The sequence below is a fragment of the Bombyx mori genome, chromosome 24 (genome assembly GCF_030269925.1).
Source record: "Bombyx mori chromosome 24, ASM3026992v2".
Classification (NCBI taxonomy): domain Eukaryota; kingdom Metazoa; phylum Arthropoda; class Insecta; order Lepidoptera; family Bombycidae; genus Bombyx; species Bombyx mori.
Window position 1 is genome coordinate 11,226,615 of NC_085130.1, and position 24,718 is coordinate 11,251,332.

Here is a 24,718-nt window from a genome sequence, read left to right on the forward strand (position 1 = left end):
TAAAAATCAATATTTAAAAAAAAAAAGACATGCCCGCTGAGTTTGTTGCCAGTTCTTGCTCAGGACGGAGGCTAGTTTTTGTGAATTGGCGGTAGTTCTTTTTTACAACAAGTATGTACTTTCATTTGTATTGAATATTATTTTTTTTTGATTTGATTTGATTTGTTGGATTTTTGAGGCGTCAACCTCATGTCTCAAAACGAGTGGGACACTCACGTTATCGGTGTCCAGTATCTACCCGGGCAAGGTGCCAACGTATAGCCGCCCTCGCCCAAAACATATCGCATTCTCGGTGTTTATAGGCGCTCCATGCACCACTCGACTTACCACTTAATCCATAGACACAGGACACAGCCCACTGAGTTTCTAGCCGGTCACTATCCCTTTCCGGTGGTGGATTCAATGAAGCACTGCTCTCGCTAGGGCTGATGTCTGTCCACCAGTCCAGATGAAAAGCATCTGCCGAAGTTTACTGGCAGATATGTAGACAAAATAAAAGTTTGGACGGATGTTCTCTTGCCAATCTGAACAATAAATATTTTTGATTATAAACAATAATGTAAAATGTTCTCACAGACTTTTTTTTCCCTACCTTAGCTGATAGCCTTGAGAGGCTATTTCAGCGTAACCTTAACTAGTAAGTGAGCTCACGGGGCTCAAACCTGACGACGTTGCTAACACGAACCCTAGCAAGAGCAGTGCTTCGCAGAATCTAGCACCGGATCGGAAACGCGACCCACTGTGAAGATCCGGCGAGAAACTCAGTGGGCTGTGTCTGAGGGTTAATTAACTCGTCGAGTCCTTCGTTGCAAGCGACGGGTTCGACGAGAACGATGACCGATCTCACAGACCTATATTTGTGGACTCTATGATCGCGTCGCCGTCTAGCCGAGAGCATCACTCATCTTAGAGTTTGGATTCCATGTCACATTCCCCTGTGACATTCCCCTATTGCATCTTAGGATACCCCATAGACATCTCGTTCCGAGTAGCCACCTTCTAAGGTTAATTCCAGTCCTCGACTCAGACTCTGGTCCATGGACCGCCGCAGCTTACCACAAATACATGTTCCAGCTATTCAATTTATTAAATAGTTACACGTCCCTGCACAGATCCACGGACAGTCGGAGGCGTTCTGGATCCTGGTGGAGGACGTGGACTCTGAGGTGATCCTCCACCACGAGTATTTCCTGCTCAAGCAGAAGTACTGCAAGGACGAGCACCAGGTGAAGCTGTTCGTGCCGGTCTTCGAGCCCCTGCCTCCTCAGTACTTCCTGAGGGTCGTGTCCGATAGGTAAATACGAAGCTGGGGCTGCTGAAGTCGATCCCTCCAAGGAAAGACAGATCCTGGATCGTCAGCGAGCTCACATCCATCGACGTCTCCGCATCTTTGGATGCTGTTTCCAGAATAGCTTGGACTCTTCTACACACAAACACCAACGATTAAAATTGTACCATAATCATTGACATTTCAAGCTTAGCTTCACAAGACGTATATACCCTTTTGTTACTCGTTAGAGTTTCACTCTCGACGGATTCGTTACGGCTAGAGAGAAAAGATACAATTTCCAGCACACAGCATTCCCTATTACAAGAGAAATTTGTTTTAAGGATGACAAATTAAGAAAACCACAATACTACGTACACAGCTAAAGAAGTTTCACTTCTTTCACGTGCACCAAGTTGCATGCGCACCATTTTTTTTTTTCATTTTTCTTATTGGTAACATTAAAGTTTATTAGTAGTTACCAAATATAAAAATAGTTTGATGAACAGATGAGAATGGCACCAGGAAGTTGTCATCATGATGCGTCTTCGGCCATGGAGTCGAAATCACAATTCAAAATCTCAATTGAACTAAAAGTTTCCCCACATTTCGAACCGGAACTTAGTATGGCGTTCGTACCCGCACCCGGTCCTCTTACGTCCATTACTAATAAACGCTTCAATTGTGATTTTATTTTCAAGTTTTTCTCAATGCTTCCTAGTAAAATATGTTTCGAAACTCAGATGGATAGCAGCGGAGACGCAGCTTCCGGTGTCGTTCCGGCACCTCATCCTGCCCGAGAAGAACTTCCCGCCGACCGAGCTGCTGGACCTGCAGCCGCTGCCCATCTCGGCACTCCGGAATGCCAAGTACGAGGAGCTGTACAACGACACCTTCCCGCAGTTCAACCCGGTGCAGACGCAGGTGGGCCACCCCCCAACCCCCCTCCCCCACTCTACATGGTCGTACTGACCGTGCAGACGCAGATGTGTCTCCCCTCCCCCCCCTCCCCCCACTCCATGATTGTCACCCCGTGCAGACGCAGGTGCCCCCCCCCACTCCATAATCGTACTGACGCCTGAGATGTACCACACTCGTGTGTGTTATACCGTCTTTCCGCATTAAAAGTGTACAGTTTCCTAAAATACTAGCTGTACCCGTCCACTTCGCTGGGCATTTAAAATTAACATAATTATTTCTTGACCCCACCAAGATTCTCAGTATTAACACCCCCGCAACTGTTGTAGGGAGTCCAACACTCATATAAATATTAGCCTATCCATTAAGTACATGTATTTTCTACATGAATACCAAGTTTCAAGTCAATCGGATGCATGGGTCAGTAGTTATAACGGAACATCCGTAAAAACCACTGTAGATTTATATATTAGTATAGATTCGAAATTGAGTTAATATGCGAAATCATTTGGTATTACCACTATTTTTCTCATAAATACTGTCAAAAGAGCGTAGTTTTGTTTTAGTTTTTTTTTTGTTTACCTATATTTTGACTACTATTAACAAAATTAATACATAATTTTATCTTACTCTAAAAAACATAATGTAACTGGTAAAAAATACAAAAAATTAATGTTGCAAATATGATTAATATTAAAAATATCACATGTTTTAAACCTTTAAAACACTCTCCTGTAAAATTAGTAAGGTTTGAGATTATACAGTTTTAATGCGAGAAGACGATATGTCAATCCCACTCCCCTCCCCTTGGTAATGGGATCGAGGAATGAACAATAGCGTTCTCTAGCTCTCTGCCCTCTCAGTGCACTGCTACTGGGAAACTGGTGCTCACTCTTGGGAGGGCTTGGTCTTTGTAAAGTATTATAGTTTCCACTTGGGCAATTAGAACTTGGATCTCATGTCTCCTCTACGTATTATCCTCAATCGATCAGTGGAAGTTATTTGCGACTATTTCTTAAGATTTTTTTTATTGCTTTGATGGGTGGATGAGCTCACAACTGGTGTTAAGTGGTTACTGGAGCCCATAGACATCTACAACGTAAACTGACAACACCTGCCCCGTCCTTCAAATCGAAACGAATTACTGCTTCACGGCAGAAATAGGCAGGGTGGTGGTACCTACTGTATTTTATTACAACAATGTGGGGGGTTCGAGCACACACATTACAGTCCCCTCCGGGGTGGGTTGCGACAGGTGTTCAACGCAGTGTACAACTCTGACGACAACGTGTTCGTGGGTGCGCCGTCGGGCTCGGGCAAGTCGCTGGTTGCGGAGCTGGCGCTGCTGCGGATGCTGTCCCGGGACGCGGGCGGGCGCGCCGTGTACCTGCTGCCCAAGGACGCGCTGGCGGACATCGTGTTCGCGCACTGCTACCACAAGTTCGGGACCAAGTTCAATCTTAAGGTGAGCGAGCGGCACTGGTGTGGGGGGCAGACCCCAGCCCCCCCCTTCCCCCATTAAATGACACCCCTGCACTTTTTTTTTCAGACAACATGTCCGTATGAGTATATAGTATCATTGAAATATACTTAAAATTAACAAAACCAATCAAATAAAAAAATATACATTTGCGCTCTGTTTTTTTTCAAATTCTGTTCTTTTTTGTTGAATTTGTTCGTTATTTAGTTGTTATTTTGTTACTTATTTTACACCCCCCCCCCCTCTGCCAGGGCACTAAAGTAAAGTACATTTCGATTTGTTTTTTAATATTTTTTTACAATAGACAACTTATCGTATTTTTTTTTTAATTTGTTGGCGCGGCTTATATACACGTGCAAATCAAAATGTACCTTTTCAAGAATTCGTTTGTCAAACACGAAACCGAAGATCAATATTTCTACAAATATAATTGTTTCGTTCACTCATTCATTCGTTCGTTAATTCATTCATTCAACCGAATAAATAATTGGTTCTTGCAGGTGGTCCAGCTGACCGGCGAGACTGCTACGGACCACAAGCTGCTCAACAAAGGCCAGATCATCATAACGACGGCCGATAAGTGGGACATACTCTCCCGGAGGTAAGGACCAGGCACACGCCTCTACTGGACCTTAATGGACCTCATTATGCGACTACGTGGGAACACAGATAGAGCCGCAGGTGGCAAGGTGTTGAGTAAGAGTACAGACAATAAACAAACACTATTGGATATTCTATTGATATATTCAGCTAAATATACATGTCGGGTTGAATTCCTCCCGATCATTACATGTGTCCTCGTGGTCAATCAAAAGCAGAAAAATATCGAATAAAAATAATGAAATTAGGGTCGCCAATAAGGCAAGATATTGGTTTTGCTGAACGCACCTTAAGCAGATAGAGATAAGGGCTATAACAGAACGTTTTTGCGTGCGTGCAATATAAAATTTTTATATAGAAATTAAGGCGTGAAATCAATTATTAAATAGAATAAAATACAAAACCGTGACTGAATTTTAAAAAAACACTAATTAAAAACTCGAAAATAATACTTTTACAGAAAAATTTACGGTACAGACAAACTAACCCACTTAAACTTGTTTAATATCAGTATGAGTAGTATATTTGGTTTGCGTCTGAAATGGAATGCTTCTCAACTTTATACTATTGAACTATATACTTTCGAGGAGTATTTATTATTACTAGTGGTCCTCCGGTAGTCAAAATTCGACTATAATTGTTAATTTAAATTACAAGTTTGAAGATTATTATGGTTCTATTGTGAAAGATTTTATTTCCATAATAACAGATTACACTATAGACAAATAATATTAAAGACGAAACAATATTAATCTATTCTCAATTTGACCACAGACTTATGCAATAAAGTAGTAGAGTATATATGTGTGTTAGTGCCAAATACACGGTAGTGTGTGTAATGTTTTTATTGATATAATGTATTGTTTATGGATAATTTTAAAGAAATATTAACGTTTTGCACTCCTTCTCTATATTCTCTGTAAGTGTGGGACATTTCATACTCTTCCGTCCGCGCAGTTTTCGTAAAAAGGTACGAAGTTTTTGCTTCACGTATAGATTTTTATTATTACTCTACTATATTTATTTAATATCTTATTACGTAATTGTACAAAATATTTTTAAGCTATTGCATAGCTTTGAGCGCGGCGACCGAATTAAGAAATTCCGTAACGAAAATAAAACCTAACACCCCCTACTACCGTGTTTGTAAATAAGCGCGTGGCGTGACGTGCACTTCATGCGCATCATGAAAAGTCTGCTTATCTCTCTCTCGCGCGGACTAGCTTATGAGGGTGAAGGGGACAGTTAATGTTTTGCTTTTGTTAATATTTATAAATATAGCGTGGTTTTAATATAAAATTATTTTTGTCTAATTATAATTGCATAAGTTGATAAAAAGTGCTATGCAATAGCTTTACCGCGGCAGTTCCCGAGTGCCTCACGTTTTTTTTTAAATAGATTTTATGACCTGGTAATTAAGACCTTTAGGTCATGCCTTATTTTAATTTATATTCTTATTTTTATGAAAAATGATAATATGGAGTGAAATGAAATGAAGATGATTAATTTGAGATATTAATCAACTGGGATGAAATTAAATGAAATGAGATGATATGGGATGAAATATAATCTTAGTAAAATGGTGGCCATTTACTGAGACTTTTTCAGTGAACTTTTTGGAGGATCCCGAGAAGTTACGTCCAGCGGTTTTGTTTCATTTTCCCATATTTGTGCACTTCCACAGATATACTAAACAGTTAATAAATCACCATTATTACACATTTATACCTGAAGAAACACTAAATAGACAAAATAAAACAAATCACACAACTTCACTCCTTGCGTTCCCGCCAAAAAGTCAGTGCCATACGTGTTTTTTTATTTATTTTTTACTAGCTGACCCGGCAGACTTCATAGTGCCTCAATCGATAAATAAAAGACCTAAACTTTTGTATAAAATAAACTTAAAACAAACAAAAAGAATCCGTCTGACGGGGGACACATCAAAGGAAAAACAAAATTATTATTTTTATTTAATTCCGAGAATTTTTATATCTATCTACCTTTTAAACCTTCTCTGGACTTCCACAAATAATTCAAGACCAAAATTAGCCAAATCGGTCGAGCCGTTCTCGAGTTTTAGCGAGATTAACGAACAGAAATTCATTTATATATATTTTTACAATTATAATCATTACGATCATCGTAGATGGAAAGTACGCAAGAGCGTCCAGAGCGTGTCGCTGCTGATCGCGGACGCGCTGCAGCTGCTGGGCGGCGAGGAGGGGCCGGTCGTGGAGGTGGTCTGCTCTAGGATGAGGTACATCGCCTCTCAGACAGGTGAGGGAATCATTTCACCTTCAACATTATCAGCCATGGTTAGTGTAGCGATTTGAAGTTATTAATCAGGGCTCACTCATACCTTCGGCGCGCACTGTGCGGTGGTACCGTGGGTTTCGTGGAGTCAGGCTCGATGGGGTTTAGTCGGTAGTCGGTTTTGCGGGGTAGCTCTTGCGTGGCTGACGCCGTGCGGTGCCTCTTCTTCTTCTCCCTGTTCTTCTCTGGAGGCGCCGGAATCCGACATAACCCGGTCTCTTACCCCCCTCGACCGGGTACTACTGCTCGTGACGCACATGAGATTAGACACTGATGACTAAATAATAAAAATAAATTGAATTCTCTTGTCACTAAACAACAGACTTATAAGTGATTCGGTGCAAGAAAAATATTTTTTTAAAAACTGAACAATTTTAAAGATTTTAAATGATAAAGGTTTTTTTTTATACACACACATATATATATATATATAAACGGTAACATATTGTTACGCGCTGGGCTTCGGGATAAATAAAACTTGCACCGAAGTACAAATTAACACTCTATTAAACACTTTAAAATTCTCACTTCGCTTCAGATGATCCGTTCGTTGTTTCGCTTCGAGTAGAACCGATTACTGACTGTCTTCATGTCATATCTGCAACGCTTTTACAGTCGACGCGACAACTCTACAATTATCGAGAACGTTCCCGATAGGGCGAGTCATTTCGTTATGTTTTTCCGCTATTCGATAATAGATGGCGTTGCAATTCTCGAACGCTCTGATTTTACTAGTTCTTTTGATATTCGACGACAGATGGCGTTACTCTAACCGACGTAACAATGTGCATGTCTGTTCCCAGGGAAGCCGATCCGTATAGTGGCCCTGTCGCTACCGCTGGCCGACGCCCGCGACGTTGCCCAGTGGCTCGGCTGCAACGCGAATGCCACCTTCAATTTCCACCCTAGCGTCAGATCCCTCCCACTAGAGTTGCACATCCAGGTAATTCACTAATAAATTATTATATATATATATATATATATATATATATATATATTTTTTTTTTTTTTATTGCTTAGATGGATGGACGAGCTCACAGCCCACCTGGTGTTAAGTGGTTACTGGAGCCCATAGACATCTACAACATAAATGCGCCACCCACCTCGAGATATAAGTTCTAAGGTCTCAGTATAGTTACAACGGCTGCCCCACCCTTCAAACCGAAACGCATTACTGCTTCATGGCAGAAATAGGCGGGGTGGTGGTACCTACCCGTGCGGACTCACATAAGGTCCTACCACCAGTGATTACGCAAATTACAACTTTGCGGGTTCGATTTTTATTACACGATGTTATTCCTTCACCGTGGAAGTCAATCGTGAACATTTGTTGAGTACGTATTTCATTAGAAAAATTGGTACCCGCATGCGGGATTCGAACACCGGTGCATCGCTACATACGAATGCACCGGACGTCTTATCCTTTAGGCCACGACGACTTCAAAATATTATAGGATAGGAAATTATAGGAAACATTAGGGAACACAGCGTTAGGGATCTCCATGATGACCTGGAACTTTTTTTTTTATTGCCTTTGTAGGCAGACGAGCATACGGCCCACCTCATGGTGAGTGGTTACCGTCGCCCATGGACTTCAGCAATGCCAGGGGCAAAGCCAAGCCGCTGCCTACCGCTACCTGGAACTTGACTCGGTCAGTAAGTATCTACGGTCGGCATCATTGTGCCACTTTGAGAAGGCGGCACGACATGAGAACCCTCTTGTCGTGGCCGCTGGAAACTACATACCCGATCCTGTAGACCGAATGGTAAACAGTCGACGTCGTCCTAAACATGTCATTAGGGATCCTCCCGATCCATGAATGGTGCTTTTAGGTACCACAAGCACCGGTCACCGTCCTCCTTAATTCCTAATCCTCCCGAATTAACCCACAGACCCACTGAGTTTCTCGTCGGATCTTCTCAGTGGGTCGCGTTTCCGATCCGGTGGTAGATTCTGCGAAGCACTGCTCTTGCTAGGGCCAGTGTTAGTATCACTGCAGTTTGAGCCCCGTGAGCTCACCTACTAGTTAAGGTTACGCTGAAATAGCCTCTCAAGGCTATCAGCTTAAGTAGGAAAAAAAATGCATTAGGGGTGAGGTCCAATATATGTAGTGAGATATTAATTCACTCAACTAATGGTAAAAAGAATCAAGAATGAATTAACGCCTACTGGGAACAAGTCACATAAATTTATTCGTCTCCAAATCAGGATTCTTTTTACTATAAGACATGGAGACTGATATATACTGACATTATAATGATATGGAGTAATTCAGAATGAATAAGCAATAAAATACTTAATTGCTTTTTCCTTTATATAATAATAAAACAATATTTAAAGTCCTTAATCTCTTTTAAAGTTAACATTAATAATTAAACAGTAAACATTATTAATAAAATATACAAACCTGAACTCGTGTTTTTACTCAATGACATTGAATGACACCGAAGAAAATCTTTTTTAAAAACTAAAGTTTTAAATAAATAAAGGTTTTTCTTTACATATGTCCTTTAAACGTTTATAAATATATACATACTAGTTAAATACCGAGCAAATTTTTTTTTTATAAATCTTGTTTTTTTAGAAATTATGTTTCAATACCAATTACATCTTGATAAAATGATGACATATGAATTATATTTTTCGATCTTACCGTATAATAAAAAAATATGAACTGGTTATTTAAAGAAAAAATCAAAATTATCGATAAAGTTGATTATTGAAAACACGAATAAAACAACATTTTCTGAAAATAAATCGTAGTTGGATCGATTTATCGCCCCCGAAATCCCTTGTATATTAAATTGTATGAAAATCGTTGGAGCCGTTTCCGAGATTTAGATTATATATATATACATATATTTATATATACATATATTTATATACAAGAATTGCTCGTTTAAAGTTATAAGATAAGGTATAGATAATAAACTCCCAAACAAAGAGCGAACGAACAATTTCGCCACTTAAATATTTTCCTGATGCGGGAAACGAACCCACGACCCTCGGTGCAACAGTCGGAGGCGCTAATTACTGCACCGCCGATTCGGTCAATTACTTCAAAAGTAAGCTCACGAGAACTAATGTTACAGGGCTTCAACATATCGCACGCGCCGACCCGGCTGACGGCCATGACGAAGCCCATCTACAACGCGATCCGGCGGCACGCGGGCACCCGCCCCTGCGCAGTGTTCGTGAGCTCGCGCCGCGCCGCCCGCCTGCTCGCCGCCGACCTGCTGGCGCTGGCGGCCGCGCGCGCAGCCCCCGCCGCCTTCCTGCACGCCTCGCGCGACCTGCTCGCGCCCTTCCTCGACGCCGTGCAGGACAAGGTCTCTGCACCTACTGTACTACAGGCCCCCCGCACCTTACAAACCGAAACGTGTTACAACTTCACGGCAGAAATAGGCAGGGCGGTGGTACCTATCAGTGCAGACTCACAAGATGTCCTACCTACGGCTACTGATAAATATCTCGTAATCCATCAAGACTACTGCCAAAAATATTTTTGATAGTTTCAAATCTTTTTGAGACCTATTCACTCTGTTAAAACTCTCTCACTCTGTTGTTTTGCTAACAGCTGATACACGAGGTCAACGACCTCCCTATACTTTAAAATATTCTATACACAGCTAGCACATAAACATACTATAAGTGTGATCTCGCACGTCCAGATGCTGAAGGAGACGCTGTCCGCGGGCGTGGCGTACCTGCACGCGGGCGTGTCCGCCGGCGACCGGCGCGTGGTGCAGCAGCTGGTAGAGTGCGGCGCCGCGCAGCTGTGCGTGGTCGCCGCCGAGCTGGCCTGGAGCTTCGCCGCGCACGTGCACACCGTCATCGTGGCCGACACGTGCACGTGAGTCGCGCACGCTACCCGGGGGAGGGGCGGACACTTGGCTTCGAGTGGCTCAATACTTACTCTTGTAGAGCCGTTCGCTGTTTCGCTTCGAGTAGTTCCGATTACTGACTGACTGCGTGCCATCTCTACACCGCTGTTATAGTCGATACCTCATTCTTAAAATTATCGAGAATATTCCACACATATCTAGTCGTAGTTTCCGCTATCTGTCAATAGATGGCGTTGTACTTCTCGAGTAGTCTAGGTGCTTCGATATTCGTTCGACTATTCGGCGATAGATGGAGTTACTCTTACCGGTGTAACAGTATTATTGTTGTATGCACGACACTTTTTTTTTCCTAACTAAGCTGATAGCCTTGAGAGGCTATATCAGCGTAACCTTAACTAGTAGATGAGCTCAGGGGGCTCAAACCGGAGTGATGCTAACACTAGTCCAAGCAAGAGCCGTGCTTCGCAGAATCTACCACCGGATCGGAAACGCGACCTACTGAGAAGATCCGGCGAGAAACTCAGTGGGCTGTGTCTGAGGGTTTTCACGATACTGGTTCACGTTCCTACTAACTAACTTTCGTATCCTGGTCAGGTACAACGGCAAGCTGCACTCGTACGAGCAGTACCCGATAACGACGGTGCTGCAGATGATCGGGCGCGCGTGCCGCCCGCTGGAGGACGACCACTCGGTGGCGGTGCTCATGTGCGCCGCGCACCACAAGACCTTCTTCACCAAGTTGCTCAACGACTGTCTGCCGCTGGAGGTGAGGCGACACCTCATTGGGTTCAGACTGGAGATGAAACCGGATATCCGGTAACAACCCGGTATCCGCCCTATCCGGCCATGTTTTCACTATCCGGCCGAATAGTAAGTCAGTACCCGGCCGGATTTCGAATAGTAATAGTAATGAAATACGTACTCAACAAATGTTCACGATTGACTTCCACGGTGAAGGAATAACATCGTGTAATAAAAATGAAACCCGCAAAATTGTAATTTCCGTAATTACTGGTGGTAGGACCTCTTGTGAGTCCGTGCGGGTGCGCCCTGCCTGTTCTGGTTTGAAGGGCGGGGCATTCGTAACTATACTGAGACCTTAGAACTTATATCTCAAGATGGATGACGACATTTACGTTGTAGATGTCTATGGGCTCCAATGACCACTTAACACCAGGTGGGGGGGGGGGGGACTGTGAGTTCGTCCACCAACCTAAGCAATAAATAAAATACGGTTTGATGAGTTCGCCACCCACCTCGTGTGTATTTTCACTAGGAGTGGGTGATATAAATCGTATATAGATTCAATATCTATATATCGCAGCAATATCGTTGAATCCGATATCGCCCCGCACGAAATCTATATATCGATATCAGCCGATACACGATATTGCTCGATGTGATGCGCATCGGCATATCGTACCGATTCGTGAATCGAAATCTATATAACGATATCAGCCGATACACGATATTGCTCGATGTGATGCGCATCGGCATATCGTACCGATTCGTGAATCGAAATCTATATAACGATATCAGCCGATACACGATATTGCTCGATGTGATGCGCATCGGCATATCGGACCGAGTCGTGAATATCAGCAATATTCGTTTGGTTCGTATCGAATCGGCCAGAGTGAGCGAGCGCACGATAGGAATATCATATGATGAATGAAACAGAAACAGGCATTATCCATACAATTGTAAACCTTATATTTAAGTCCATATGTCTGTAGATTATTCTTAGCGTATCAGCAGGATACAATTAAGGAAAGAAGTTTCAACTTTCGACCCTAACTTGAATGCAGTATAGCCTATTTGCATCGTTGAATTTGATTTCACACGCTTTGACCTTGAACTAGAATTTTTGGACAAGTGTTTATAAATACTTAAAAGTTTTTTGTTTGATTTTAAAAGTACACATTTTTCTATTTTTAGTTGAATCCAAATAATTGAGTTTATTTCTTGTGTTTGTATTAAACTTTTGAAATCTACACTCTTTTGGTATATTTTGTAATTTTAAATTAAGACACAAAATACTAAAAACTGAAAATAATGTAGCCAGTCCTAAGCCTGGTAAAAGCATGAAGGAAAGTTTTTTTGATATTTTTATTTTCATGTTCTTTTTATTACTTTAAGATCATATTATAAATTGATATCAGAAAACCAACCGTATAACGTTGACTTAAAATCTATATCTACTACGATATTATATCAGCGTATCGTTTCAAATCTCAAATATCATGAATCGAGAAAATCTACTAGCATCCATCAATATATAGATTCAGAAAATATATAGATTCAATATCCGATATTGATCCTCGATATATAGATACGATTCGATACGCGGCAAAACCGATATTACCCACTCCTAATGTTCACAAGCTTATAGCTTAAGGCGTTCTTGAATGATCAATTGAAATTGATGATGCCATCATGAGAGAAAAAGATCATCATCATCTCTCGTCATCACGAGAGAAAGAAAATAACGCTAAGTACATTGATACATAATTTGAACACCGAAAATAATACAAATATGTAATATAGTCAAATTATAAATATATATTTTTAATGTAATAATTATATTTAATAAATGTAAATATCCATGTGACGGTGCATGTTTCATGGTGTATAGTAGACAAAAATAAAATTCAATTTCTTTCTTTTTTTACCTATGGCAATTGTTGCCAGTGTCGAGTTTATAAAAATCTTTTATTATTAAATACACACATATTCTCTTATGTTATTTATTTAAGTTCAACAAAAAATCCAAATTTTCAATACGATTCGCTACGGAAGCTGTTTTTTTCTTTTTCTTTTTTCTATACAATAAATTCTTAAATTTGAACGGTACTTTTGTTATTTAACAGAGTCACTTGGACCACAGACTCCACGATCACATGAACGCCGAGATAGTGACGAAGACCATAGAGAACAAGCAAGACGCCGTCGACTACTTGACCTGGACATTCCTGTACCGGCGGCTCACGCAGAACCCCAACTACTACAACTTACAGGGGGTCACGCACAGGTGACGTGTAGCTCCACTCTTGTAAGGGGGACGGGGGGGGGGTCACCGGGGGTCTGGCAACACTAACCAACGGTGTTGTCGGACTTTTTGGCGGGAACGCGAGTAGTGAAATTGTCTGATTTGTTTTATTCTGTATATTTAGTGTTTCTTCAGGTTTAAATGTGTAATAACGGTGGTTTATTAACTGTTTAGTATATGAAAGTGAAAGATGCTCATATGTGGGAAAATAAAACAAAGCTGCTGGATGTAACTTCTCGGGATCCTCCAAAAAGTCTACTGACAAAATCTCAGTAAATGACCACCATTTTACTGAGATTATATTTCATCCCATATCATCTCATTTCATTTAATTTCATCCCGGTTGATTAATATCTCAAATTAATCATCTTCATTTCATTTCACTCCATGTTATCATTTTTCATATAAAAATAAGAATATAAATTAAAATAAGACATGACCTAAAGGAATTAGTTACCAGGTCATAAAATCACTTAAAAAACAAAAGATTCTATACTAGCGTTTTTCATTTATGCCTTAGACCAGGGGTTCCCAAATTTATTTTCTCTACTGCCCTACTTTGAGAATAAATTATTTTTTTGCGCCCCCATTATTTCACCTACTTAAAAACCACTATAGCGATAGCTCAGTCCTGCTAGATTATAAGTTACAAATCGCTTCCCAAGCCTCTATATAACGCCCCCATTTTTTTTTCTGGGTCTCTTACCGCCCCCCTTTAGGCCTGCAGCGCCCACGAGGGGGCGTTTACGCCCACTTTGGAAAAGGCTGCCTTAGACGGTGTTGTCACTAATTTGCAGGCACCTGTCGGACCACCTCTCCGAGCTGGTGGAGACTACGCTGACGGATCTTGAGCAGTCCAAGTGCATCGCGATAGAGGATGAAATGGATGTCCAGCCACTGAACTTGGGGATGATAGCCTCATACTACTATATCAACTATACGACCATAGGTAACCTGGGCTTCTTTTTTTTAACTGTTTAAATGGGTGGACGAGCCCACCTGGTGTTAAGTGGTTACTGGAGCCCATAGACATCTACAACGTTAATGCGCCACCGATCTTGAGATATAGGTTCTAAAGTCTTAATATAGTTACAACGGCTACCCCACCCTTTAAACCGAAACGCATTACTGCTTCACGGCAGAAATAGGCGGGGTAGTGGTACCTACTCGCGCGGACTCACAAGAGGTCCTACCACCAGTAGAAACTCCTTCTCTCGGGACTGTTCCTCCACCTAGAGCCGGATCCGCTGGTGTATCGTATATGAAAGGCTCATGAGGGATCAGTCTTGCTTCGAACAGCCTTATAGCATCTTGGGAAGACGGGAGTTGATCATAGCGTTCCCACAAATATTGTATCAAGTCTTGAGTGAATTTTATTTATAAATTTTCTTAGACTTCAAGGCGATGATTTAAAAAAAATGTTATTTCTTTCAGAACTGTTTAGTTTGTCTCTGACGAGCAAAACGAAGATCCGCGGCCTGCTCGAGATAATATCGTCGGCGGCCGAGTACTCGGACCTCTGCATCCGACACCGGGAGGAGAACATCATCAAATCTCTCGCCTCCAAGTGAGTACACGTTCGGTTTGTTCGTCATCTTCATGTCATTCTTCAAACGCAGCGGTCGGGGGGAACCGGGGTGAATTACCCCCAAATGGGGTAAAATGAAATTTGAGGGGGGTAAAAATAAAATAAATAAATATTTAATAACAATCACGCCACGTTAACTGGTCCCGTGCTAAGTTCGTAAAGAACTTGTGTTACAGGTGCCAGATAACGGAAATAAATGTAAGATTTTTATTATACACATACATATATTTAATATACATCCATAACCCTGGAAAAGACATTTATAGTATTTATCATACAAAATATCTTCCTTTGGCGGGATTCGAACCCGCGACCCTCTTGTGTAGTGACCATGTCACTTACCACTACACCAGACGACCGTTTGAAACTTTTGTGAGTAAAAAGTATATACCTATCATCATTCTACTTATGCAACAAAGTGTGGAGGCAGGGAATCTGTAAATTATGCCACATGTTTAAATTTAGGTATTATTAGATTATTTTTTTATAGATTAGTTTATATTATTTTAGTTTTAGAAGTTTAGTTTATTATTTTATAGATTAGATTAGTTTATAGATTAAGAGTCATTCCCGATCCTGCGGACAGAATGGAAAGCAGTCGACGTCGCCCAAAACACGTCATCTCGGATCCTCCCGATCCACTAACAGTGCTGTTAGGTACAATACCACAAGCACCGGTCCCGGTCGAACCCGTCGCTTGCGACCAAGGGCTCGACGAGTAAATTAACTCTCAGACACAGCCCACTGAGTTTCTCGCCGGATCTTCTCAGTGGGTCACGTTTCCGATCCGGTGGTAGATTCTGCGAAGCACGGCTCTTGCTAAGGTTCGTGTTAGCATCGTCGTGAGGCTTGAGCCCCGCGAGCTCACCTACAAACGTTAGGGCGAAGCTGAAATAGCCTCTCAAGGCTATCAGCATAGGTAGGCAAAAAAAAAAAATTAAGATTACAGGCAGCGGCAGAATAACAGCGATAGTTTCAGCTATCACAAAGCTGAGCCGCGCCCTTTTTATCTCCACTGTCAGTTTAATTAATATATTGTAATATTGTTTAGATAGAATTAGAAATTGATGTCATATAAATTGAAAAGTTATTTGTATTGTGGAGTAAATAAATGTAATTATTATTATTATTATTATATTGAAGTGAAACTTCTTTAGAATCGTCAAATTTTTACTTATTGTTTTCTTTTCAAAATTATCATGGGGGGCTATAATATGAAAGAGGCTAAAAAGAAGCGATTTCGTTTTTTTTGTTTTTTTGTTCTTCACCATGGGGTAATTAATATCAAATTACACAAAAATATTTTGGGGTAACAATTAAAAAAGTTCCCTGACCGCTGTTCAAATGAGATGGAGGGTACTCACTCGGCATTGCTGTCGATGATCGAAGGCTACCTACAACAGACCTGTGAGATCAATATTTTTTCCTGTGAGATCATTATTATTTATTTTTCATTTTTTAGTTGAATTTTAATCTTTTTTTTAATATTGAATTGTCATCGGTCCTTAATAAGTATACCAAATTTCGAGTTAATCCGACGTTATGAAGGGGGGTCAAAATCATGTTTAAAGATTCCGTTACAAACACACATACGTCTGAAGCTAATAAAAGCGTATGAAAAAAAACGTGTGCAATTCACACGTGTAAGAAGTGAAACCTTCAAAAATTAAAATATTCTAAATATTCTAAAATGTCTAAGTATATGTAAAATTTTGTTAGTTGTTTTTTTAGTTAAAATTTCGTTAGTAAATAATTGTAAATCATCTTTTATAGTATGAGGTAGTGCCCTCTGTGAATTGATATTATAACTTCACGTCTAATGTGTTCTATCTCGTTCTCTCGCCGGCTGAATCGTATACATTTATTTGTTTGTGTCTCTATGGACTTATTTTTTCGTTTCATCGAGTTTCAAATCACGACGATTCTAAAGAAGTTTCACTTCAAAATAAGGATGGAGTCGAAAAGTTTTCCTACGTTTGCCGCTAGGGGCGCTGTTCTAACTGCATACAAAATTAAGTTAACTTTTACGCTATCGAGAACATTGACGCACTCGCACTGAGCATCCCCCCCCCTGTCCCCGTCCGTTGCAGGGTCCCGCACAAGCCGACGGCCCCGTCTGGCGGCGCCGTGCGGCACAACGACCCGCACGTGAAGGCGCACGTGCTGCTCCAGGCGCACCTCTCCAGGATGCAACTACCCGCCGAGCTGCAGGCCGACACCGCGCTCGTGCTCACCAAGGTACGATCTTTGCACTCTCTTTTAACCCTTCGACTGCCATGTATTAAAGGTCCAGAGCGCCCTAGGCAATCACTTTATCTGCGCCCCTGTACCGGCCATAAATGGCCACCATAATAGTGTAAATATAAAAATGAATTGCTGTTCGTTAGTCTCGCTAAAATTCGAGAACGGCTCGACCGATTGGGCTAATTTTGGTCTTGAATTGTTTGTGGAAATCCAGAGAAGGTTTAAAAGGAAGATAGATAAATATGAGAATGCTTGGAATTAAATAAAAATAACAATTTTGTTTTTATTTTGATTTGTTTGTTGAGACACTACGAAGTCTGCCGGGTCAGCTAGTCTAGCAATGAAAAAAAAACACCGCGCGACAGATGGCGTGCGCGTTCGCTGTCAACAAACGAAAGCATCGGTGCAGCTATTCAATAGTAGTGATTGTTCCCAGGCGCTTCGGCTGATCCAGGCGTGCGTGGACGTGGTGTCCAGCAGCGGGTGGCTGGCGCCCGCCGTGGCCGCCATGGAGCTAGCCCAGATGGTGACGCAGGCCATGTGGGCCAAGGACTCGTACCTAAGGCAGCTGCCGCACTTCACGCCCGAGCTGGTGCAACGCTGCGCTGACAAGGTAACCTCGCTGTGTTGGGGGGGAAGCTGGAGATAAACCGGCATATAAGTAACTAGTTTATGCCCGCGACTCTGTTCGCATAACGCTAAATTTTACCCCCCACTTCATTTACGTAGAAAGTGAAAATAAATTTGAATTATAGAATGTTAAGGAGCTATTTTGAAACATTCTTTATTGGTGCCCCACTTGTATTGGCCTTACCGTGATTATAGCCTATATAGTGTTATATAGTCTTCTCTGTTCACTTTCTACCTATATGAGATTTTGATTGTGGAAATAAATATATTTGTTTATTGTTTTATCTATTTTTTTTAAATATTATATGTTTGTATTGTAATTTTTGTTTCCAAATAAATAAACAAATAAATAGCCTTCCTCAATAAATGGGCTATCTAACACTGAAAGAATTTTTCAAATCGGACCAGTAGTTCCTGAGATTAGTGCATTCAAACAAACAAACTCTTCAGCTTTATAATATTAGTACTGGGTGTTAGGAGACCGCTTCCGAAAACCAAGACAGACGATAGTACTAATGACACCTTTGATGATGGGACGAAAAAAAATCGATCTTGATTATAAAAAAAAACATATTTTTAAAACGTTTTATTAGCATTATTTACGCTCCATTATGTTAGTAGAGCTAAATGAAACGATAGTTTCATAAAAAATACATTACTAAAAAAAACCAGCAATGAAACACAAAACGAAAAACAACTGATGCTAGGGTCAACGAACGCCCGGGCGCGGCGCTGATACCGCGCTCCCCATAACTTACAATTTTATAGGTACAAAATTTACATTTTCGGAAGTACATAGTCCTAAAACTCAATATACATGTCTTAATTTTTAATATTAATAATTAATAACTTTTAATAACTTTTTGGATGTTTAACTACATTTAAATACACAAATGTTCACTTTCATAATTATTAGTAGATATAGTCCGGCCGCTGAAAGTTTGCGTTCGCGGTTGAACTATAGTCCGGCCGCTGAAAGTTTGCGCTCTTGATTAAAATACAGTCCGGTCGGAAAATATATTAATAAATGAAGTGTAATCTAGAACGCAGATCTGTGTTTCTCCCCCAGGGCGTGGAGACCGTGTTCGACGTGATGGAGCTGGAGGACACCGCCAGAGCCAAGCTGCTGCAGCTGTCTCCCGCCGAGATGGCAGACGTGGCGCGCTTCTGTAACCGGTACCCCAACGTGGAGCTCAACTATGAGGTGCGATGAACACTGTACTATTAGAGACATTAATATGGCGAGGGGGACCCAGTGGTGGATTTACACTAAGGGCAGCCTGGGCAAGTGCCCAGGGTGGCTAAATTTTTAGAGCGGCAAAATTTTTAATGTGAAAAAAAATTTTTTTTTATTGTTTTTTATTGCTTTGGTGGGTGGGTGAGCTCACAGTCCACCTAACAACTACGACGTAAATGTGCCACCTGTGGCGGGTAGCCATCATACAAAGCAAGATAATTGACACATGCCTGAATCTCGCTTACGACATTTTCAAGATAAAGCGCATATATACAAGTTCCGAACAACAACATTCAGACCGTCGGTCTACCGAGCAAATATCACCCGCTCGGTGGAAGATCTTCCCTTTGTCGTATATTCCTATACCACCCATCTTCAGATATAAATTCTAGTCTCAGTACAGTTACAACGGCTGCCCCGTCCTTCAAACTGAATCAGATTACTGCTTCACGGCAGAAATAAGCAGGGCGGTGATACCCACCCGCGCGGACTCACAAGAGGTCCTACCACCAGTAATTACGCAAATTATAATATTGCGGGTTTGATTTTTATTACACGATGGATTCCTTCACCGTGGAAGTCAATTGTTACATGAACATTTGTTAAGTACGTGTATTTCATTAGAAAAATTGATACCCGCCTGCGGGATTCGAACACCGGCGCATCGCTACATACGAATGCACCGGACGTCTTATCCTTTAGACCACGATATCATATCAGTAACCTGTCGCTCGTTGTTTCCAGGTGAAGAACGAGCGCCACCTGCGCGCCGGGAAGCCGATCGTGGTGGAGGTTTCGCTGGAGAGGGAGGACGACGTCCTCGGCCCGGTCATAGCGCCCTTCTTCCCCCAGGTACGGACCGCCGGTCGAAGTCTGACTGACCCGTTTAGAAAGCGAGAGCGAGAGAGGGGGGGAGATAGACAGGGAGGGGGGACCAGTTTGGGTGGTGAATTTCGTAACCATGCACACACACACTCATATGGACACACATGCACACATACATGTTCACAACCAATCCACACACACACTCGTGTAAACACACACACAGAGAGAGGGAGGGGGAGAGGAGGAGAGAGAGAGACGTTCGCACACACACACTTAAACACAACAAGTATCTAATACATGTCGTCCACGTTACTATAATAATTGCGATCGTTGTTTGTTTGTCCTGCAACAGAAACGCGAGGAGGGCTGGTGGGTCGTGATCGGAGACCCCAAGAGCAACACGCTGCTCTCCATCAAGCGGGTGTCGCTGGCCAGGAGCGCCAAGGTCAGTGATCAGTCTCCTTTTAGTCCAGAAATGAAAGGCCATTTTGGTTTAAGCGACATTATTTGTAACTTCACGGGAGAGATATATAAAGTTTAAAATTTAGAACAAAAAATATCATAACCCAAAACAAATCTCTCCGGCTATTTGAATGGAGTAAACTTAATTGAAGTTCAATTAAATGTATACTGATGCTGATATCAAATAAAATGAACCTTTAATTACCAAGATAAATGTCACTTAAACGAAATAGCCTTTTATCTCTCGATATATTTTACGTATGGCCATTGGCTCCATGCAACGTCACTATTGCCATAGACGAGTTTATAAAAATATTTAATTACTAGTTGACCCGACAGACTTCGTAGTGCCTCAAACGATAAATAAAAGATCTAAACTTTTGTATAAAATAAACTTAAAACAAACAAAAGGAATCCGTCCGACGGGGGACACATCAAAGGAAAAACATTTCCTAGCATTTTCATATTTATCTACCTTTTAAACCTTCTCTGAACTTCCACAAATCATTCAAGACCAAAATTAACCAAATCGGTCCAGCCGTTGTCGAGTTTTAGCGGGACTAACGAACAGCAATTCATTTTTATATATATATATATATATATATAGATTATATTATTATATTAAATACATATATCGTCTTTTCGCATTAGAAGTGTACAATTTCCAAAAATATTCGAAATTGAGTTTTTATGCGAAATCATTTGGTATCACCAGTATATTTTTCTCATAAATACTGTCAAAGAGCGTAGTTTAGTTTACCTATGTTTTGACTACTATTAACAAAATTAATACAAAATTTTATCTTACTTTAAAAGACAGATAATGTAAATGGTAAAAAATAAAAAATTAATGTTGCAAAGATGATTAATGCTTATTAAAAATATCACATGTTTTAAATCTTTCAAACACACTCCTGTAAAATTAGTAAGTTTTGAGATTATACAGTTTTAATGCGAGAAGGCGATGATTTATGTTACATAAACAATGATATGGTGCTAAATTAGATGCAAGTTGATTTATTTGAGACTAATCGATTGGGATGAAATTAAATGATCCGAGATGAGTACAGAAGAGATATAGTAAACTAGTGATTGTTTACTTATTAGTCTCATTGTTTGCTTAGTCCACTGAAAAAAATTGACTAAATGACCACTATTTTACTGAGGTTATATATTTCATTCCATATCATCTCATCTCATTTCATATTTAATTTCATTTCGGTTGATTAATGTCTCAAATTAATCATCTTCATTTCATTTCACTCCATATTATCATTTTTCATAAAAATTAAAATAAGACACGACTTAAAGGTCTTAGTTACCAGGTCATAAAATCTTTTTAAAAATAGGTCCGGCTGGACTTCGTGTGTGGCGGCGCGGGGCGGCACACGTACACCCTGTACTTCATGTCCGACGCGTACCTAGGTGCCGACCAGGAGTACAAGTTCAACGTTGAGGTGGCAGACGCGGCGTCCGACTCCAGCGAGGACTCGGACCAGTACGGCTGACCTCATCCGACCTGACCCGACCTTCGTATAGTATAATAAGTGATAATAAAGCTGTGGAAATTGTTTTTTGCATTTCATTTTGGAACACGCTGTATTTGCACCGGTTGCACTTGTCGACTACAGGGTATTGTTTTTATTGCATAAATATCTATATATTAAAACGTGAAACAAAAACTTTGTCCCCCTTTTTACGAAAATTGCGCGGACGGAGGAGTAGGAATTTTTTCACACTTATAGAGAATATAGAGAAGGAGTGCACAATGCTAATATTTTTTTTAAATTAAGCATAAAAGATACATTAAATCAATAAAGAAAACATTACACACACTACCATGTATTTGGCACACACACGCATGCATACTATTTATTTATTGTCAAACTTTTCTTATTGCATAAAGTCTATGGTCAAATTGAGAATAGATTAAATATTGTTTGTCTTTGTTAATATTTGTCTAAAGTGTAGTTTTGGCGCAATTTGTGATTATAGAAGCTTATTAGTCTTTGACAAAAGAGTCATTAGTGTACAAACTTATAATTTCAATTAATTATAGTCGAATTTCGACTACTGCGGGATCACTAGTTAGGGGTTAAAGTGTGAAATTGCCAATTTGTACTGAATAATTGAAATTCGTTTTTTTTCTTTAAATACATATTTATTTCCTTAAAATATCTCTACCATTATTATCTATACATCGCTGCCATCTAATAGGAAGGTCATTTATGCCTTTACGATAGAACTTTGGTGATCTAGATTCTATAAACTGTGTGAAAGCATTCTGTACTGCCTCCTGGGAAGAAAAGTTTTTAACACGTAGAAAATTGTCCAAATTGCGAAAAAAATGGTAGTCCGTTGGAGCAAGGTCTGGCAAATACGGAGGGTGACGAATGATTTCTAATTATCAGTTCCTGTAGAGTTAAAACGGTTTCTCGTGCTGTATGAGGTCTCGCGTTATCATGGAGCAATAATGGTCAAGATCGATTCATGAGTCGGGGCTGTTTCTCTGCAAGTTTTGCTAACATTGTTCAGAGTTCAGCATAGTAGACATCTGCCGTTACTGCTTGACTACCGGTCATTATTCTCGTCGAACCCGTCGCTTGCGACGAAGGGCTCGACGAGTAAACTAACCTACAGACACAGCCCACTGAGTTTCTCGCCGGATCTTGTCAGTGGGTCGCTTTTCCGATCCGGTGGTAGATTCTGCGAAGCACGGCTCTTGCTAGGGTTCGTGTTAGCAACGTCGTCAGGTTTGAGTCCGTGAGCTCACCTACATGTTAGCGCGAAGCTGAAATAGCCTCTTAAGGCTTGACTAGATCGGAGAAAGCCATAGTGAATAACACCATGCTGAGATCACCAAATAGTTACCACTACCTTTTTATTGGAAAGCTTTGCTTTAGGACACTGTTGCGGCTTTTGACCTGGGGTCAGCCATGGCAGTTTTCGCTTACGATTGTCGTAAAGAATCCACTTTTCATCACATGTCACAATTCGATCCAATATTCCTTCATGTATCGATTCAACAAGGCAACACAAGTTTCAACACGCGTTTCATTCTGCAGATTAGTCAAATCATGAGGCACCCATTTTTCATTTTTTTTTATTTTAGTTATTTGACGAAAATGAGTCAATATTACTGCTTCACGGCAGAAATAGGCAGGGCGGTGGTATCTACCCGTGCGTACTCACAAGAGGTCCTACCACCAGTATAACCTACAAAGGCCTGCTATTGGACCAAATGGATGGACCAAGCCCCACCTGGTTGTAATCGATCACCTTAGATCGCGCCAGCGCGTACTAAAATGAAACTTCATATTACATTACATAATTTATTAAAAACTCTTAATTATTTAAAAAAATAATTGTAATACAAAAAAAACAATAATAATAATGTAATTTCACTATTTACATTCCAAAATTTCTGGGAGGAAACTTTTAATATTGCACTTATTTTAATTAAAGACATCGTCATATGTTATTTCTATTTGTGTCGCATTTTTTTTATTGCTTAGGTGGGTGGACGAGCTCAACGCCCACCTGGAGCCCATAGACATCTACAACGTAAAATGCGCCACCCACCTTGAAATATAAGTTCTAAGGTCTCAATATAGTTACAACGGCTGCCCCACCCTCCAAACCGAAACGCATTACTGCTTCACGGCAGAAATAGGCAGCGTGGTGGTACCTACCCGCGCGGACTCGCAAGAGGTCTTGTTTTCATTAATTTTATTCGCTTTTGTCACGGAGGAGAGGCTGCAAAGAAATGCATAATTATATGGCGGTCTTAGTATAAATTGTATTTTATACAAATGTCTTCTCGCAGAAACATAAGGTCGTACACCCACGAATACAAAATTGACTATTTTAACTAGGGTTGCCAGATTTTTTTTCAGTCTATAAGGGGCAAATGCTTAAACGAGCAAAAAATTCGGGAATTTAATTTTTTTCTCCCGGGACAAATGAAAAACCAAAATATATAGAGACATTCTTTATTTTAATTTTTTTTTTTTATATTTCTCCGCGGAGCAAGTCAGTTTTAACATATTTATAAAAATCAATACAATTATATAATCGTACGGTTTGAATACGGGACAGAGTCAGTCCCGTCGGGACATTTTTAAACTAAGCCTAAAATACGGAACGTCCCGGGAAATACCGGGGCGTCTGGCAACCCTACTTTTAATCCTTCTAACGTCTATTTTCGTTTAGTTCAATGAACCACCAATTAGTTTCAGTTACCAATAAAATAAACA

At 40.6% G+C, this 24,718-nt stretch overlaps 1 protein-coding gene across 1 annotated transcript in view; it reads left to right on the forward strand.

Moving 5' to 3' along the window:
• The window catches only part of LOC101736137 (U5 small nuclear ribonucleoprotein 200 kDa helicase), a 67,135-nt gene extending 45,101 nt beyond the window's left edge, over positions 1-22,034 (forward strand). The window contains exons 26-43 of the mRNA XM_038019719.2: positions 1,113-1,294; positions 2,011-2,191; positions 3,441-3,650; positions 4,166-4,266; positions 6,415-6,545; positions 7,385-7,524; positions 9,675-9,911; positions 10,254-10,435; positions 11,022-11,193; positions 13,298-13,458; positions 14,274-14,425; positions 14,911-15,043; positions 17,155-17,302; positions 17,745-17,921; positions 19,008-19,142; positions 19,920-20,027; positions 20,353-20,445; positions 21,812-22,034. Of these exons, the coding sequence (XP_037875647.1) occupies positions 1,113-1,294; positions 2,011-2,191; positions 3,441-3,650; positions 4,166-4,266; positions 6,415-6,545; positions 7,385-7,524; positions 9,675-9,911; positions 10,254-10,435; positions 11,022-11,193; positions 13,298-13,458; positions 14,274-14,425; positions 14,911-15,043; positions 17,155-17,302; positions 17,745-17,921; positions 19,008-19,142; positions 19,920-20,027; positions 20,353-20,445; positions 21,812-21,970 (2,802 nt within the window). The 3' untranslated portion in view covers positions 21,971-22,034. The remainder of the gene's footprint in view (positions 1-1,112; positions 1,295-2,010; positions 2,192-3,440; positions 3,651-4,165; positions 4,267-6,414; positions 6,546-7,384; positions 7,525-9,674; positions 9,912-10,253; positions 10,436-11,021; positions 11,194-13,297; positions 13,459-14,273; positions 14,426-14,910; positions 15,044-17,154; positions 17,303-17,744; positions 17,922-19,007; positions 19,143-19,919; positions 20,028-20,352; positions 20,446-21,811) is intronic.
• Positions 22,035-24,718: the final 2,684 nt, after the last annotated feature.